Source organism: Cannabis sativa, chromosome 4, assembly GCF_029168945.1.
Source record: "Cannabis sativa cultivar Pink pepper isolate KNU-18-1 chromosome 4, ASM2916894v1, whole genome shotgun sequence".
In the NCBI taxonomy this organism is placed as follows: domain Eukaryota; kingdom Viridiplantae; phylum Streptophyta; class Magnoliopsida; order Rosales; family Cannabaceae; genus Cannabis; species Cannabis sativa.
The window spans coordinates 78,303,045-78,323,203 of record NC_083604.1 but is presented as its reverse complement, the minus strand read 5'-3'; the positions used below and the strand labels follow the sequence as shown (position 1 = coordinate 78,323,203).

Sequence of the window (20,159 nt, the reverse complement as noted above, 5' to 3'; positions counted from 1 at the left end):
AGAGAGATAGAGAGAGAGAGATGATGTTTGTGAGGGGGGTATTTTTGGGGTTTTGAAAAAAAAAGTATAGTTTTTTTATAGTGTAAATTTTTGGTATAATAATAAAATTTTTTAATTATTTAAGCATATAAATTCAAATTTCCCATTGCAAAATGAAATTAAGGCAAGGGTTAGGGTTGGGTAATATGTCAAAGTTTTGATTTTGAAAGGGAGAGTCAAAGCTAGAGAAAAAAAGAAAGTGTAGGACCATTTTGATTTTTGACTAATAATATGTAACTGACACCCCCATGTGTCTAAGAGAAACTACGCCTAAAAATTCGTCTCTTTTCTTATCCATACATGGCCATGCATGCATGCATGTATCCATGCAACCATGGCCTTCATTATTAAACAAATTATAAAATAAAACTTACATATATATTGGGATATGATTTTGTACCGTATGTATACTTTTACGAAATGTATTCCGTGGTTCATTAGATAGATCTCAGAGTACATTAAATGAGTATCAGAGTACGTTTCTACTTTTTAACCCTAATTACCCCTAAATCAATCTCAGCCGTCAGATCAAATTACTCCCTCATCTGACGGCTGCCGTACATCACGGATTACAATCCGTGAAAGTACAATAACAAGACAAAATTATATCCCTATATATTATATTCTATAAATACTCTTTTATCTTTTTCTTTCTTCTTCTTTTCTATTCTCTATCTTTCTAATCCATGTGCTTGCTCTTCCCATATCTATACAATACAAACATTTTGTTAAAATAAAATAAATGATTTTATTTATAACGGCCGACAAGGTCACAGGGGTATTTGGGTCCATGTGATTCTGGTTATCTTAATTTATTAAAGCAAATTTTATTTGCACTATAAAATTATAAGCACAACACAATATTAAAAAAGAATTAACTTAAATTATTTTTTAAAAATTACTTTTAGTATTTTTTTTAAATTTCTTTTTCATATTATTTTCTTTAAAAATCAATAGTTAATTAGTTTTATTTTATTTTTGCATTTTTTAAAATCATGCATAATTTTTTGGAGAATTATATCCCATATACTAATTTTTAATTTTTTTTTTTAAATTTACGGTTTAAGTTTCTCCGGTGGTTTTTATATGGGTTGTTATACGGATTTTGGTTGCGATTTAGGTTGTTCCGTTAGTTGCTACATGAATGTAACGCCCGTATTTTATAATAATAAAATCCGAAGTCTAATTTTGATAATTAATATATTAATAATTATATGGATCGGGATCCCGAGTATCAAAATACTAGTTAAAAGTATTTTACTAATATGTACATAGACATATTTTTTTTAAAAAAAAATTTAGCGGACAAGCATCCTCAAAATACAGACTCCAAAATACTAATAAACCGAAACCCTCCAGGTTGCACTGCCGCGATATGTACAATCATGCCGAGTTCCACCTCACTGTTCCTCCAGCTTTGCTTTTCCTTTACCTACACAAAGTAGCAAACTGATGAGTCAACAGACTCAGTAAGATATGCAAGAAATATATAAAAGTAGCACGCTGCCAGCTTTATGATCAAGCTGCCCTGAGCTTAACAACGAAGCTCACCAAATGATTAAGAACGTTCTTAAGGGTAGTACGACTACTATACCAAATGCACTAAAGTACCAACTTGTACTTGTGATGGTAGAGCCCTATCTGTACTCCCGGGAATTACTAAGTGTTGTACCACGAACACGACGTACCCAGGGTACTCGTGTTGGTAACACCGTAATTATATTAACGTGCAATACTATGCTAACACTCTAATAATCATTTAAAACAGACATATACATTCATATATATATACTCTTACGCTATCTTACCTCGTTCCGTGCTCAAGTGTGCCGGTCAGCCTGAGTGGAAGTGCAGCTCGACGTTTAACAGGGCCCTAAACCATTATGTTCAAAAACCGATAAGAGACTTGCTAAAACACTTATCGGGGATTAAAATACAAACTAAACTTAACCCTATCGATAAAAAGGATGTCACTATCCTAAATTACTTAAAAACGGGAAAAACTAGGGCTCGGGAAAAAGCCCCAACCGGCAGGCCGGTTCCCAACCGGAAGTCCGGTTCCTGGGACCAACCGGTCGACCGGTTGCAACAAGGCCCCAGGAACCGGAATTCCGGTTCTGAACTGGGAACCCAAAAAAACTTCCCCTTAACTCAAATCAATCCCAAACTTCACAATAACTTCCAGAACACCTGTAAATATCATATTAGATCAATCCCAATCAACAAAACTCAGTAATTCACACCAATTTTCAATCTACCATTAGAGAGCTAGGTTTGAGTTCTTAAACTCAAACTTTGCCCAAACCTCAATTCAACCCATAAATTCAGTTCAAATTAACTCAACCAACATCAAACAACCTCCAGAATACCAAATCAAACCATCTTAGTTCATACAGCAACATAAAACCCAAATTCACATATAGAACCTAACTTAAGCTAAGAAAATTAAGAAAGAAAAGTTACCTTGGATCAAAGCTTGAGGATTCCTACTAACTATTCTTGAATCAAGAGCAAAAAAAACACAACCCTAGCTGCTCCCCAAGAGAATCGAAAGAGAGAGAGAGAATGAAGAGAGGAATGAACACTTTCTCTAATTTCTTTCTATTCCATCTAACCTAAGTAATATATTGATTTTCTTTTAAAATTATCAACTTATATTCAGCATTAATAAAACCCAAATAAGACAAAAGAAGCCTTTGCCAAAAGACCTTCTTGCCCCCCATCCAATAATAGAAATAACTAAACATCTCAAGGGTAAATTAGTCATTTACCAAACCCCGAAAATACCAACACCGCTAAAACTTAACAATGATATCCCGAAAAATATTCTAAACCATATAATACAATTCTCTAAAGGCCCCAACGCCGCTTTCCACCGCTTCCGAACACAAACACAGAAATTGGATAGTTAAACATAAAATAGCATAATAAATACATACGAACTCAAATAAATTCACATAATTGTATTATTATTAATAATAATAAAATCTCATACATAAACCCTAATTATTTAATAATCCAAAGCATTATTCATATGCGGTCTTTACAATGAATTTCTGTATTCTGTAAAAATACAAAAAAAAAAAATTGATTTAAATTGTAAAAATAAAAAAACCCTTAATTTTTTTTCCTAACAAAATTTTATATAATATTTATTTTTTATTTCTTTGTCATAATTATTAAAATATATTTTATAGGTATATTTTTTAAAAAATATGACAAGAAAAAAAAAAACTTATACCAATTAAGAATATATAAAATAAAAATTATTAAAATAAGCTGTATTATAATTATATATAGTGCAAATAAAACTCCAGACAACAAACAATGGTAAATTTATCCAATAACTAAAACTACATTATGAGATTAAGATTTAAAAATTACTAAGTCTAATATAAATTCTACAAAATAATCTGGGACAAAACATACACAAATTTCAAAGAGTGGTATAGTTAATTTTAATAATATTAAATGGTATATATTACTAAGGTAGGTGGGTAGTGTGAATCTTCCCTTATGTTCAATAATGAAGAAAAATATATTAACATGATAGTGATAGAACTTAGAAGGTACATAAATGATCAACAAAATGGTATCCATTGTCATCAACCAACTTAGAATGCTACATTACTTTCTTCTTGGAAGATTTTGGTAAAAAAATACTAAGAAAGGTTTTTTTTTTTTAATTTTTTAATAGAGTTCAATCCTCAAGAGTATTCAAATATAAAAAATAGTGTTCACCTATGCAACAATAATGGGGAATGACTCTCGACAAGAGAAGTGGTACACAATGGCTGGAAGTGGAGAAGGAAAATCTGCCTTAGATGCTGAGTTAAAGGCAATCAGTTTGGCCTTGGATTGGGCTGTTGAGATGAATTGGAGGACTTTCACGGTTTTCTCTGATTGCAAAACGGATGTTGATGCTTTACAACAAAGGAAAGTACCGGATTGGAGAGTGGTCATTTCGTTCTATAATGTAATGGAAAAGCTGAAAATGTTTGAGTTTTGTAATCTTAAGTTTGTTAAGCGGAACTGTATTGCTTTTGTTAATGACCTGGCTGTTCAAGCGAGGGTCCTAAGGTTGGTTGATTATCGTTGTAACGGGGAGGGATTGCCCCCTATCAATCCTACTTTGTTTTAATCCTAATGAACTGAGGTTCTCTTTCAAAACAAAACCTATGCAACAATAATAAAAGACTTGACGAGGAAATATGCAACAAATTATTAGAGTATATAATTTGGTTATTAATTTTAACTTGAAATATAATTCACTTTATTTTATTTATACAGTATAAAATTATAGGTGGTTATTTTAAAGAGAATGAGAACTAATTAGATGATATTGATTCCAATTTATTTATTGAGAAGAGAAATGGAAAGATTCTCCTGGTTTTTATAAAAAATGACCTTTCCTATCTTGATTTTTTTATTTTATTTTTATTAATTAAAAAGAATACAATGATGCCCTTTAAAAATCTATTACAATGTAATAGGAATAGGATTTATCGCGCGCCCATTATAATTATTGTAAAGATTTTCTTTTGAATTTTCCTCTATTGCAAAAAAAATTCTTGAATTATAAAAATTATTGTAAATATTTTCTTGTAATTGTATTCTAATCATTTATTTAAATAATTTATTTATATAGCACTAATCTAGCCCAATTTTTTTTAAAAAATATATACACAATTAGTGATTTAATGATAAATTATGAGATATGTAACATTCTTAGAATTACTATTTATATGTTTAATGTCAATAAATTTAATTTTAGGTAGCTTAAAGTTATTAAATAAGTCATCACAATTTAATTATACATGTAACTTAGCCATATAAGCAAGGTGTTATAAAAAATTAGAGAATTACCTTATATATTATTTTTTAACTTTTTTAAAAAAAATTTACGGTTTGAATTTTGCTAGTTTTTTCGGTAGTTTTTATGTGGGTTGCTATATGGATTTTGGTTGCGATTCAAGTTTCTCCGTTAATTGCTGTAAGGATTTCTATGTGTAATTAATTTCGTAAAAAAAAAACTATTCTGAATTGTAAAAATGGAAAAACCCCTGAAAAAAATTTAATTCGAGAGAAGAAAAATTCAAAAAACTCTACAAATTAAAGTCATGGAATAAAAATTATATTTTGGGGCTATTTTCAAAAATATGGCATAAAAAGTAAATGCCACTAAATATGGCATTATCTAACCAATCAAACTAAAAATATGGAAAGAAAACCATATAAAACATTTAAAAGAAATCTGAATTTGAAATTCATAAAAAATAAAAACTTAATTAAATTGCCATAAAAAATATTAAAATTCCCTTTATATTTATTTTTTTAAAAAAATAAAACAAATAAAATTATAGTGATTGCCGAAGTTGTCACTCGTGCTAGAAAAGTCACCGGAGTTTACTGTCGGCACCAGAAAAGCCGTCGAAGTAGCCACCGGTGCCGGAAAAGTCGCCGGAGTTGCTGCCGGCGCTGAAAAAATCGTCAGAATTAGCATTGTGGCTGGAAAAATCACCAAGAAACTGGTTTCTTGATGAAGAAACCGGTTTCCATCAAGAAACCAGTTTCTTGGTGATTTTTCCGGTAATTTTACCGGAGACAATGCCAAGTCCGACGACTATTCTCGAGTTTGATGTCGGTGCCGAAAAAGTTGCCGGAGTAGTTCCTGATGTTAAAAAAATTGCCAGAGTTATTGCTGACGTAAAAAAAGTCGTCAGAATTGACATTGTCGCCAGCAAAATCATTAGAAAAATCACCAAGAAAGTGGTTTTTTAATAAAGAAACTGGTTTCTTCACCAAGAAAGTAGTTTCTTCATCAATGAACTAATTTTGTTACACAACAATAATAAATATTATGAAAATAAAATAAAAATGATATACATTGAAAATAATTGAAACCAGTTTAATCAATCAACCAAATAGAGAAAAAAATACAAAAAAAATTACTAAGAAACTGGTTTCTTCATCAAGAAATTGGTTTCTTGATGAAGAAAAAAAACCAGTTTCTTGGTGATTTTTCCGATAATTTTTCGGCGACAATGCCCATTCTGACGAATTTCTCAGAGTTTATTGTCGGTACTGAAAAAGTCACCGGAGTAGTTGCCGGTGTATTAGTCGTCAGAGTTGCTACCAACGCCAGAAAATTCGTCAGAATTGCCATTATCGTCAGAAAAATTACTAAAAAACTGGTTTCTTCATCAAGAAACCAGAAACCAGTTTCTTGGTAATTTTTTCGGCGACTATGCCAATTCTAATGACTTTTCTGAAGTTTACTGTCGGTGCCGAAAAATTCGCCGGAGTAGCTGCTAGCGTCAGAAAAGTCGTCCGAATTGGCATTGTCAATGGAAAAATCACCAAGAAACCGGTTTCGTACTCAAGAAATCGGCTTTCGGTGATTTTTCAAAGGATTTTTCCGACAACAATGCCAATTCTGACGAATTTTCCGGTGCCAGCAGCAACTCCGACGACTTTTTCGGCACCGACCGCTACTCCGGCAAATTTTCCGGCACCGACAGCAAACTCCGGTGACTTTTCCAGCATCAATGACAAATAAAATTTCCTAAACAAATAAAAACATTAAATATGGGATTTAGAAACCTAATTACATATATATGGGATATCAAATACTATAAAAAACCTAAAAACAAAAAATACCATATAAATTAGCCAAACTTAAATATGCCATATTTATCATAAGAACTTTTAAAATATCATACTAAGTGTAATTTCCTCTTTATTCATGTAATAAACACTATAATGTAAGCATGTTTCACATGTCCTTTTAAAAATTTATTACAATGTTTGGAAATCATATTCTCCATGCCATTTTTTAGCAAACAAAAATGTAAGTGTCGTCATTAATTTTTTAACAATCATGATTGCGGAAAATTATTATTATTATTATTATTATTATTATTATTTGTGCAATGATGCTTTCTCAAAACATGAAGAAATTGTTCTCACTTTTTCTATAGTGAAATTTAAGTGTAACAATAAATTTTTAACTTGAAAAGCAACATTGTTCACCTTGATGAGAAAATGATAATAAATCATGTTCATGTATACTTTTCAATGCCATTGTTGATTGTGGAATAATACCTCAAAATAATCTATTAATATTTGTACATTATTTATCTTCAAATAAGGTATTGTGTATATTCCACGTCTGTTCACTTGATGCAAAATACATTAAATTATTAGTAGATGATGTTGTTCTAATTGAGATTAAAACACCTAATCTGTACTAAGTTGTAACTAAGCATCAGATTGTATTTTTAATTCACTTTCAAAATGTACAACTAGTGGAGTTATTATTAGTAGTTAAAAACTCATTAATAATGATTAAAGTAAAAAGTCCTTTTTACCCTCATGAAAATGCTAGGGACAGATGTATTAAAACCTTTAATAGAATTAGCACTATATTTTGTGCTATATATCTCATTTTTGTTTGACTATATACAGGTAAGAACTCTAATTAAAAAAAAAAAATTGAAACCCCAACTCACTCAAATTCCATCATGTATATTTAAATTGGGTTGTTTAGCAAAAAAGAAAAATCATATATGTATTTATATTTATTTATTGTCATTTATTTGTACTTCATCCTCATTTTGATGATTATTGTAATTTGTAAATCAGTACTTTTAAACACTTTCCACATCTTTTGACACCCTATTTAATGCACTCAATACTATCTCAAAAAAAAAATTAAACCCCATATATTAGAGGTTACTCTATTCTCTATTTTTATTTTTAAGAAAAAATAAATATATATTTGAATGTTACATTAAGGATATACAACTTTATACGTAACATATTAGAACTTTCACATTAGATGAGCAATAATGCATTTTCTTCAAAATTTATGTTTAAGAGAAATGTGAATAAATAATAAAAAAAAAAAACTAGCTACATTAGATGAGTTATTTTAGCCAAAATTTCAAAAATTGTTACTGTTTTATTCTCTAAATAATATTTTAATAATATTTACTTAATATTTTATTCATACTTTATTATTTTGTATTTTATATATATTAAAAAAAATATATTTAAATGAATGTAGAGAAAAAAAAAAACTAATGTATGGTATAATTAATGTAAATATATATTTAAGGTAAAATAAAAAAATAAAAATTTGGTGAAATATTAATGTAAATAACCAAACAAAAGTAATATATTTTTGGCATAATCTTAAAAAAGAAGAGTGCCGAACCTCTTTACAATAAGAAATGACACACACTAACAGAGCCAAGCCAGTTCAAGAGAATAAGGGCGGTGGTAGCCCTCCCTAATTTTTTTTTTCATATATATTAATTATGCATTTTAAATATTTATTTTATATACAATCTGGCTATATAACATAATTCTTAGTTTATAAAAAATTATTGGGTGATTTTTTTTTAAATAAAAAAAATAACAAATTATTAAATGTTGTCACGTAATTCTTGGTTTATGAAAAATTATTGGATGACTTTTTTATCAAATAAAAAAAATAACAAATTATTAAATGTTGCCACGTAAAAAGTCTAGTTAAACCTAAATATAATTAATCCACCTAAAGTGTTGAAATTAATAATGAATTTGTTCATATTGTTTATTTCATTATTAAAAATTATTTTCAAATTTTAGTATTTAGAATTAGTTAAATTTTAAATATTATTTTAAATTAAATTTGAATGTTTTGATAGTTTAACCAGATAAGCATTTTCATTAATTCCGAAAATAAATTTAGGACGAATAATAATTTTCTTTTTAATTACTATTACAAAGTATAATAATAATTTTTGTTTTTATTTAAATCACTATGCTTTCAAATTTCAATAATTATCACTACATTGAATATTATTAATTTTAAAATTATGATATTAAAAAAACTAAAAACTTAAATAAAATTAATCTACGTGACTTAGCACCTAACATCTATCTATTATATATATGTGTGAATATTACTAATTTATCTTGCCCCGCCAATTTTTTTATTCACAATTTGCCCCTAATATATGTATTCTCCCTTTTTCACTGAACATATACACTACCATACCAGAAAACAAGAATAAGATCCTCAATGTTTGGATGATAAATTCAATGAACAAAATACATACAAGACAAGAGTATTGCTATTAGGCATATGGATATTCCACAAAATTATTATATTAAATTATTTAAAATACGATATTTAATTACATCAATAACACTATTACATTTTAGAGTGTGAACTGATACTTTTAATAATTCTCTATACATAATTATTTACAAACCTCCAAGACCCCAACCACTTGAACTACAAGTAATTGGCCTACCTAGAGTCTTTAAATAATAATTAAGTAGTTATATATAGTACTAATTCAAGGTCCAATATATTCATGAAGGCACCCTCTACAAGAAAGAGTAGTTCAAAATAAGAATGTTATAGGCCTACAATTTTGGGACACAACCATCTGTATTGTTGTTGTATATACAATAATAAAAAGACAATACTAAAAGTTAAAACATAGAATTAGGCACAAAAACAAAGAGATAGCCTTGGAATTAGAAGGCATAGCAAATGGGTTGGGTGTCCTATATATATGTGTGTGAATGTATTAGGACATGAATCATGATCTGATGGCATAGGACCCAAAGGGCCAAGGGCCATGCACCCTTTGTTGGACCATATCAATTACTATATTGGTCCACATATCATACTGTCTTTTTCACTGTCCATTTTTATTTTGTTTCTTTAAAGTACCATCAATTGTGTGGTTTGTATACCTTCATTTAATAAAGACACTATTTTGCCAACTAATATTAATATAAAGTGTGTACTTTTCTTATGGTTATAATTTCAAATCTCTAAATACCTGACCAATAATTAATTGAGTTTTATATATTGTAGGTTTGGAAAATGAACCCTTTTTAGATTATATATATTTTATTTATTTATATTGTATAGCTTGGAAACAGACATTATTAGTAGGTAAACTCTTTGGAAATTGTAGATAAAATAAGCCATTTTTACGGCCAATTTTAATAATGGAACAGGTTAATCACCATGAAGAAAATAATAAATAAAAATGAAGACAGACATGCCTAATGCCTTGGCTATTATATGGTCTATATATGAAATTCCAAGCTAGAGATGAGAAACCAAGTGCAATATTCCAAAATTGAGCTTTCACAACCCCACTTTATACTAATTTATTTATTTATTTTTTCTTTGATCATGTTCTAGCTTCTTGGCACTAGTGGTGTGCCTTGTAATTGTATAAGACTAGTTTTAGGTGTGTGTTTTTATTTCATTTGTTAAAAAAGATGGTCCATAGTTTCTAAATTGGACCAGCCCAGTCTGGGTGGGTAACAAAAGTCCGGCCCATACTGCTCACACAATAGGGAAATTTTCATGGGCCACCTTATTTTGGCAATTATTTTCAAAAATGACGTTATTTTTGTTATGTTAAGTTTCTGTATATGTAGTTGACGTTTTTATGGTAGTTTTCTATTTTTAACGATTTGTATATTGGGCTTGTAATCCCGGTTTTTTCGGCCCAATTTTTTAAAACACACACTCTTTGTACGTGTCACGTCATTTTGTTTTCATTTTAAAAAAAACGTCATTTTTGTAAAAAGTTACTTAATTTAGTATATTCTTAAAAAAAATCCCATGATTTTATCCTCAAATATCTTTTACTATTCTTTAGGAATTACTACACTGTGTACTTATGGCAAGTTGATAATTGCAATTACATGTAATAAAATGTAGCTATAATTTTGAAAGTCTCAATTGCTAATATATTGAAAGAACATAGAATATATAATATATATGAACTATTTTTCTCATTTTACCAATCAATTTTGAAATAAAATCTTATACATTTTACAAACTTTAACACATGCAAAAAATAATAATTTAAGTGGCGCAAAAAAATATTTTTAAAAAAATCCAAAAAAAAAAATATAATGAAAATTCTGAAAAATATATCTTCATTTTAATTAATATCTAAACAACATTAATTAGTTGAAACACTCTTCAATTCTCATAAAATTAATTAAGTGTAATTACACAATAATTACACCCTTATTTATTACTTTATATAGTAATTTATTATATGTATGGCCGGCTTTAACCGTGTGCAAGCTGTGCAATTGCACAGGGCCCAGCCTTGCACAGGGCCCAACTAAATAAAAGCTAAAATATTTATTATTTTTAAATTTAAATCTTTTTCAGTTTATTTTTTATTTTTTATTTTTTAATTAATGACCCACCTTTTTATACCTAGAATCTCTTCCATTTATGGTAGTTTACAATTTATTTATTTATTTTTTTCAATCTTTTATATTCCATTCAATATATGTTTGATAGTGGAATATATATATAATATCTTTTAGTTGTTTCAAAAATTGATTAATAAATATTTTTTTTCATCATATATATTTAAATATTTCTATTCAATTTTAATTTTTTCATTTAAAAAAAAAAAAAGAATATATCAAAAGAGAAAAAAAAAATATACACACGATTATATATATGAGTTAATGGCAAGATTTTATTTTTTTTAAAAAAAATTATCAAATATGAATGAAACATTTTTTTTTAACTAAAACTTCTAGAAGTAAATTTTTAAACTTGATCTACCTAAAAAAAATAAATAAAAAAATTGAACTTAGAATTTAATTATACGTACTATTATTTTTATTAAGGGCCAAATTTTTAAGATTAGAACAGAGCCTCTAAAATATTTAAGACGGTCTCTCATCTTAGTACTTATTACTTGTAGCTTCTAGTAGTCTCCATCTCCCATGTACAATATTCAAGAACTATCAAAGAAATTAACACATTTCTAAAATTAGATTGAAACCAAATTTTTTTGATGATATTATTGATATTTATATATATATATATATATATATATATATATGAGGGTTTGATTAAATTTTGGATTATTGAGAATTTGGGTGAGGAAACATCTTAGAAACTTCTCAATTTTGGGAGCCTTTCTACTTAGTTTGCTGCCTTTACAAGCTTCGAAGGGCTAAAACTAATTATAATTGATGAGTTATTATCTTTCATAATAATTGTAATAAGTAATGTTTTTAATTGCTCAATTGACATGAAAGGTTGTATTAATTAAGATTGTGTGCAAAGTTAGTTTAAAGTAGCATTAATAATAATAAGAGAAATGCTAAAGGGCATCACTGGTGCCTAGCACCCTCCTACATGTCAATATCGCTATTGGTGCAATTAAGTATCGGGTCTCATATAGTTTAATATAATAATTTTTATAGAGTATCGCTAGCCAATTGCAAGTCGACATATTTAGAAGGTGCTAGGCACCACTGTACCCAATCAATGCTCTAATAATAATACTGATAAATAAGTAATAAGTAAGTCCTATTAAATGATTAAAAAACCATAGTCATTTTTGTAAAAAGATTATTGAACCTATATTATATAAATGATTAAAAAACCATAGTCATTTTTGTAAAAAGATTATTGGACCTATATTATATAAAATAATTATTTTTTTGAATTTATGAAGATTAAGTTATATTTCAGGTAAAATAAAAAAGAGAAACTAAAACAAAACAAGTTTATATATTTGCAGAGACACTTTCTTGTAAAACTTAGAAACTTTATTATAATTGGCATGTTATACAACTGTACTTTTTTTCCTTCCAAAACTTAAAATCTTATTGGCATTGTCAGTTATATTTAAATAGCATTATATATAAGAATAAAAATGTTGACCGCTCAAAATTTAGTGCGTTATAGAAAAAAAAATCAGCTCTTATTTAAATGAAAATGTGTTATTTTTTAAAATTAATAAAAAATGTGTAATTTTAAAATAATTTTTTTTCTTAGGCTCTTGGACTTAGACTAGGTGGGAGTGTAATTGAACTTAAGTATAATTCAAATAATTATAAAGTTTAACGTATTTGTTCAAGTAGGTAATTATACAGTAATTATGTTGCTAATAGGGATAAGTTGATAAGTGCCCGTTTTAATAACACATTAACTAAAAATACCTGTAAAATAAATTTAGTTAAAATATACTTTCTTTTATAATTGAATTACCTAATATACCCTCACATATCTATCAAATTCTTCAATGCAGCTACTTGAATTCCACCCTAGCAACTAAACGCACGCAATCTGCAGTCTGCCATAGCCATCGTCGATCAGCCTCCTCTGGCATCTTCAGCGTCCCTCAGCCTCCACCACTACCGTAAAAAACACTACACCTTTGCAACCGCAACCGCTAAAGCCAACGTCCTTAGCTATTTGAAGGTATGTAACTTTCTCTTTCCATTCTGAATTAGTATTAGTTTTTTTTTTCTAGATCTTGTTTCTCCCTCTTTCAATCTTCTATTATATTCTTGTTTGTAAGACCTATGTTCATATGTATAAGTTTGTGTGTATTCTTTGATCATTTTATGAAAATATAATGTTTTTTAAGTGTTTGTTGAAATAACTAATAGAAATTATAAAATGGTGTAAGAAATCTGGGCTCGTTCATCATTATGAGATGACTTCTTTTATTTATCATTGCATTCATAAAAGTTTTAATTAAGTACTCTTCTATATATATCCACCAATTTTGTGGTCATACATACTCTTGTGATCATTGTAGTTACTCTTGTTTAGTGAAAATTATCAAGGAGGATAGTTTGTTATTCTGTTAGAGAGTTAGTTACTGTCTGTTACAGTTGGTTAGTATTAGTTAGTTTCTTCCAACTGTTTCTTGTTTGTCTTAGCTTGTATATAAAGCTCTGTAACACTCTCTATTCAATCAAGCTATTCTTTCAGCTCACTCTTTCTCTCTCTCTTTCTTCCTCTTTCTTCTTCTCTGCTTTATCTTTTTCATGTCTAGATACAACACTAGATCTAACATGGTATTAGAGACTTTTCCTCCATTGATGGCAAATGTTGCTGTTAATGGTGGAGGCAATACCTCCTCCTCCGATCCTCAGGCAACACAGACCAATGCTTCTGCAAATCCATGGAATCAACCTCGAGAAACAGAGCAAACACAAAGCCCTGTGTATTTCAGTCATACACTTTCAGTGAAGTTAAATGATCATAATTTCCTTCTCTGGAAACAGCAAGTTCTTGCCGCGATTCGTGGACACCAACTTCAACGATTCATTCAAGATGTTCCTCCTCCATCGAAGTTTCTTTCTGATGCAGATCAAGCAGCACAAAGGTATAATCCCGAGTTCTTGAATTGGGAGATTCAAGATCAACTATTAGTCTCCTGGCTTTTATCTTCCCTGAATGAGAGCCTCCTCATTCGAATGGTCGGATGCAACACTGCCAGACAGATTTGGTACAACTTTTATTGCATCTCATGTTTGTACATTAATTTTTTATTTCATAATTATTTATAAACTAATATTTTTTAATAAAAAAAAATTAGTTTAAAAAGTTCTTATATATTTTATATTTTCATTTTTCTCATTAATATTCAAAATATATTTATAATTTTTTTAGAATATAAAAAAGAAGAATAAATAAAGTTAAAATTCTAAACATTTTATGTAAAAAGAAAATAATAATTAGAGGGGTATATGGTGTTAATATAATGCCCCTATTACTAACTAGTCCCTATTACTAACTAGTTACAAAATATATTCAACTAATAGATCTTGTCCATTACATCTTCTCAACAACACAAAACAAAAAATAGAAAGAAAGCAAAAAGAGTAGTACTACATAATACATATATATGTATATATATATATATATATATTATATAGTGTGTGATTTTTATATTAAAGAATTTGCTAGGAAAGTTCCTCATTGAGGAAATTACTCACAACAAAATTGAACAGGCCTTAGGCCTAGGGACATATATAAAAAGGCTTCATTCCCCTAAGATTAAGATCATCAAGCAAAACTCAGAAAAAAAAAAAAGAAAAATACATATTAAACAAGTAGTGAAGTGAAGAAGATATCTTCAATCAATCATATATAATTGAAAATGTCTTTCATGGAGATTGAAGAAGTGAGCAACTGTGAATCTCTGCCTTTGTTGTCTTTAAATCATGTTTCAATTCTATGCAGATCGGTTTGGGCCTCAGCTCGATTCTATGAAGAAGTTTTGGGCTTTGTCCTCATCAAACGGCCCTCTTCTTTCAAATTCAATGGAGCTTGGTATTTTTCTTTTTTTTTTTAAAAAAAAAAATAAAAATAAAATTCATATTTCATTTAATTAATTTGTGAAAATGTTGTAATTTGTATGCTTATTATAGGTTGTACAACTATGGGATTGGGATACACTTGATTGAGAATCCATCACTGATGGATGAATATGATTCCATGGATGAAATTATTAGACCAATCAACCCTAAGGATAACCATATCTCTTTCCAAGTAAGAAAATATAATATTATAATGTGATTTTTTTATGGATGTTTTTGCATCTTATTGTTATCATTTTCAAATATTATATTCTATTACATAGTTACATTAGCCAGCCACATACATAAAATGAAATATTATATATATATATATATATATATATATTTAGTGGGTTTTTATATTGTTTTTTGCTTTTGAAATTGTATTTTAAAAAATGACTAGAACACAAAAAAACTTTTGTAGTTTTTGAAAAACAAAAAGTGTTTGGTTAATTTGAAGAAAAAAGTGATTGAAAATTTTAGGAAACAACTTTTTTTTTGTTGATCACATTTTTTTTTTAACTTTGTTTTAAAAAATTATTTCTTGAAAATAATACCAAACACCCCATTTGTGTTCAAAAACTTTTTATATATTTTTTCTTTAAATAAAAATTATTTTTTTTTAAGTAATTTGTGGCATGGATACTTAAGTTTAACTCCTAATTGTAGATAAATATTTAAGTTTACTTTTTGAAGATGATAATACTTAAGTTATATTTCTGAAACTTCCGTAGGTACTTGGGCGTCAAATGTAAATCAATGGCCACGTAGCAGTCCTTGATTGGTCCATATTATTAAAATTTCATTTTTTATTTAAAAATTATTTTAAATATATCAATAAAAAAATGACACGCGAATAATGACTTGACACTTAACGGTTTGGTACCTACGAAAGTTTCAAAAATATAACTTACGTATTATTATCGTCAAAAATTAAAATTAGGTATTAATCTTCAACCGAGAATAAAATTTAATTACTTATAGCACAAATTACTCTAATTATTTTAGTTATGGTGCCAACAAACACCCTCTAATTACTATTTCTACTATCATCCACTCATCCAACTACTTGAATTACTTTTTTTTTTTGAATAAAAACTACTTGAATTATTAGTAAAACAAAAAAGTATTAAATCGTTGAAAAATATATATATATATCAATATATATTGACATTTGATTGAATGAATCAATGATTACACACTAGACTCTATACAATGTATAGAAGATTAGATTATGATTATTCTTACTCATCCAACTACTTTGGGTTATATTAGTCAAAGGTGTTGTATTAAATCTTTTATTTTTATTTTAAAAAAATAATAATTATATTTAATTGGGTGAAACAGTGTACTGATGTTGGACTAGTGAAGAGGAGACTACAAGAAATGGGTATGAGATATGTGACAGCTTTGGTTGAAGATGATGGTGCCAAGGTTGACCAAGTGTTCTTTCATGACCCAGATGGTTATATGATTGAGCTTTGCAACTGTGAAAACATTCCCATTATTCCACTGGCTTCTTGTCCAGTCTTCAAGCCCACATCCACTACTACTTTCAAAAAGCCCGGCCCATTAACAGGCCCAATTACTGGCCCAATGGCCAAATGTGGCTTCATGGAGAATGTCATGATGGAGAGCCTCAGCATGGACATGTTAAACTTCTCTTTTTAAGTTCTATAATCTATACTATATAATATGATCCTTATCTTAAAAGAGTAAGAGGGAAAGTGAGTGAACTAATTAGATCACTCTCACTTTTAAGTTAAGCTGTCTCTCTAATTCTATACTTTAAGGATTAGTATCAAAAAAGAAAAAAGAAAAAAGAAAAAAGTTTTTCTTTTTTTCACTTTTAAATCCATTATAGGGGATTTCTTTTATTTGTGATTTGGTATTATGGTTTGGTCATATGGGTTTTTGTATTTGTTTTATGGTGCCTTGTAATAAGTGTGATGATTTTAATGTGTAAAATATATGTTTGAACTTATGTGATATAATACAACATTTGAACCATTTGTATCATGTGGTGGTGTATAATTTTGTGTCCAAACTAATTAAAACATTGTTAAGTACTTGAGTTGAGTGTATGCCCTTATGTCTCTATTTTTATTTATGTTTTTTCAGTGTCGGTTTGAGGATGGTAGGCCGTCTTTAGCTTTTATAAGACCTAGCACAAAATTTTAAAAATAAACTTTTTATTTGAGAAATAAAAAAAGATCTTTTAAATTGTTTTTAACAAAGAAACTAGAAGACATCTTAGACTGAGAGATCTTGAAAAACGACCCTAACCGTCCTACCTTAAAGATGGCCATGGAGAGAGTCCGGGCGTAGGCTCAAGACTCCAAAAGTTTGCCAAAAACTCTTTAGGTTAAAAGTCCATTTTTTTTACAAAAAAAAAAAAAAAAAAAAAAAAAAAGCTTAATTTCAAATTTAAAAAAAGTACCAAGAATTAGGAAGAGCAAAAGATAAAATAAAAAATTATGATTAAAAAAAATTCTCTAAATTTTGGGAGGGCCGAATCTCTAAATATTATATTATATTTATTGATATGTTCATTTTATATTTATGATTCTTTTTTTTTTTTTTAAAAAAAAGGATCATGGAATTTCAAAAGGAAAAAAAATTATGATTTGGTTAGATTATATATTTACATATCTTGAGTGGTGTTGAACATCTAATTTGACACATACCATTACATACATAAAATATAACAACTTTTATTTTGGATGTGAATCAAATACAACCAATAATTTTATCAGTGCATATAGTTTATATTCCTTGTATATGATTGTGACATTATGATCATGATATATATATATATAGGGATACGATTTTGTCCCGTGATGTACTTTTACGGAATGTATTTCATGGTACATTAGATGGGTCTCAGAGTACGTTACTATTTTTTAACCCTAATTACCCTTAGATCAACCTCAACCCTCAGATCAAATAATTTCCCTATCTAACGACTGTCGTACATCACAAAATACATTCCGTAAAAATACATCACAGGACAAAATCGTGTCCCTATATATATAAATATTTGTAGAATGCAGAGTACTTCTAGGCTGGCCCTTGGGATCCAATATAGAAGTTGTGTGGAAGTTGCTTAACTTTGGATTTGTGCAATATATAATAAGAGATCCTATAATCAATTATTGGCTTCTGATATTACTAAAAGTGGCTCTACACAAATTAGATAAGGCTATATATTTACTTATGGCCACACACACAACTCCATACAACTTTTCAATGCTTGATACTATTTAAGAATTTGACTATCATCACTTACTCCATTTTGTTATTATTTTTATTTTTTAATTTTATTATGTTACAATATGAAATGCACATAATAAAGTTTTCAACATGCTAATGATCATTTCCAAAATTTATATGATCAAACCTATAAGAATATTCCTAGAGAGAAAGTGCCTCGAACATTTTTATAAACGAGAACAAAATTATTAAACAGTAAATAAATATTTATAAAATGCTTTTACAATACACTTTCTGATGCACTCCCTATTAGTTTCATCGAGGAGAATTTTTTGATTTAATTTTTTTTTTTTATAATTGTATATATTATAATTATTTAAGATATATTTTAAAAATTTATATAATTTCTCAACATACTAAAAATAGTCAGAGAAATAGTGTGCAACCTCTTTATGATAAAAAGGAATTAACAAAACTATTAAACTGTCACCTTAGGAGTTGGGAGACTATCAATACTTCAATAGGAAACATATATATATATATATACAAATTTACATAATTTTAGCTTTAGATTCCAATCAAACAATTAATGATGTTCCTATGTTACCAAGCACAGAGTCTCCACCACTTGAGTCAACAAGTGATGATTACTACATTTGCAGTAAACTTTTAAAAAGATAATTTTGTTTACATTTACTTGTGTAGTTTTATGATATGATTTTATGTTATAAGTAAAAAGAGAATTGCATGTGTACTCAAATTTTATACATATTAACATAAGTCATGGTATTACATTTTTAAATAACGAGCCTTATATTCTTAAGTAAATATGATACTTAATTATTTATATATGGCTAATTTTTTAAGATCATTAAAAATGTTTCTTAAAGTATTGAGATTGTTGGATTTAAAGATTTTTGTCTAATTTCGTTCAATTTTACTATTTTAGTGATTGTTTATATACTAAAACATGCTCCCCAAACTTTGATATCTACCAAATCTACCTCTCGAACTTTGACATGTACTGAATCATGACCCTTGAATTTTCACCTATATTAGACTTTTTTACTAAAATTGGAAAAAAAAGTCTTTTAAATCTAATAATCTTAATAGTTCATGGGCATTTTTAACGACCTTAATTAAAAGTTCAGGAATCATGATTTGGTACATGTCAAAGTTTAGAGGACAAATATCCTAATTAGCCTTTATATATATTCAAAATATATTGACAAATTCTATTGAGTTGCATGTCACTATTTTCAATCAATTACAATTATTTAATTTGAGATTCATTGTTTTTACATATTCCAATATATAATGTAAAAACAAATATGTCATTTTTGTTCCTAATATTGTACGTATGAGACTTTATAATTAATTAGCAATTTTAATAAATCAAAATATGTGATATCAATGCACCATGAGAAAAGACAAATGCAATATACAAGTCAGCAATAACATAATATATACACATATACATTAGAAAATGTTTATTATTATTATTATTTTTATTTTGTTATTTTTTGTGACCATAGAAAGAAGCATGCAATGAATCATACTCAAAATAATAATGATAAAATAATAATAAATCCAAAATATTTTGAATAGAGAAACTTTGTATTATCATGAAATGAAATGGGTTGGTTGGTCACGAGATTAAAAAGAGAAAAGAGTGGCAAGGGATGTATTATATTTGCTTCCCTATCATCAATCAACTCTATCTTCCTCTTCAATCCTCACCTCAC

The 20,159-nt window shown here is 28.0% G+C and overlaps 1 protein-coding gene across 1 annotated transcript; it reads left to right on the top strand.

Annotated features, from left to right (window-relative positions):
• Nucleotides 1-14,788: 14,788 nt before the first annotated feature.
• On the top strand, nucleotides 14,789-17,220 carry LOC115715223 (glyoxylase I 4). Its single transcript, XM_030644064.2, has 3 exons — nucleotides 14,789-15,175; nucleotides 15,274-15,394; nucleotides 16,549-17,220. Exons 1-3 carry the CDS (start codon nucleotides 15,003-15,005, stop codon nucleotides 16,870-16,872), a joined length of 618 nt encoding a protein of 205 aa, XP_030499924.1. The 5' UTR covers nucleotides 14,789-15,002; the 3' UTR covers nucleotides 16,873-17,220.
• Nucleotides 17,221-20,159: the final 2,939 nt, after the last annotated feature.

What these genes read in the sequence shown, in the direction of transcription:
- LOC115715223 (XM_030644064.2), top strand. Translation starts at nt 15,003, where the DNA reads ATGTCTTTCATGGAGATTGAAGAAGTGAGCAACTGTGAATCTCTGCCT. An exon ending in TTCAAATTCAATGGAGCTTG is followed by an intron (nt 15,176 to 15,273) that starts GTATTTTTCTTT and finishes TGCTTATTATAG; the next exon opens with GTTGTACAACTATGGGATTG. An exon ending in ATAACCATATCTCTTTCCAA is followed by an intron (nt 15,395 to 16,548) that starts GTAAGAAAATAT and finishes TGGGTGAAACAG; the next exon opens with TGTACTGATGTTGGACTAGT.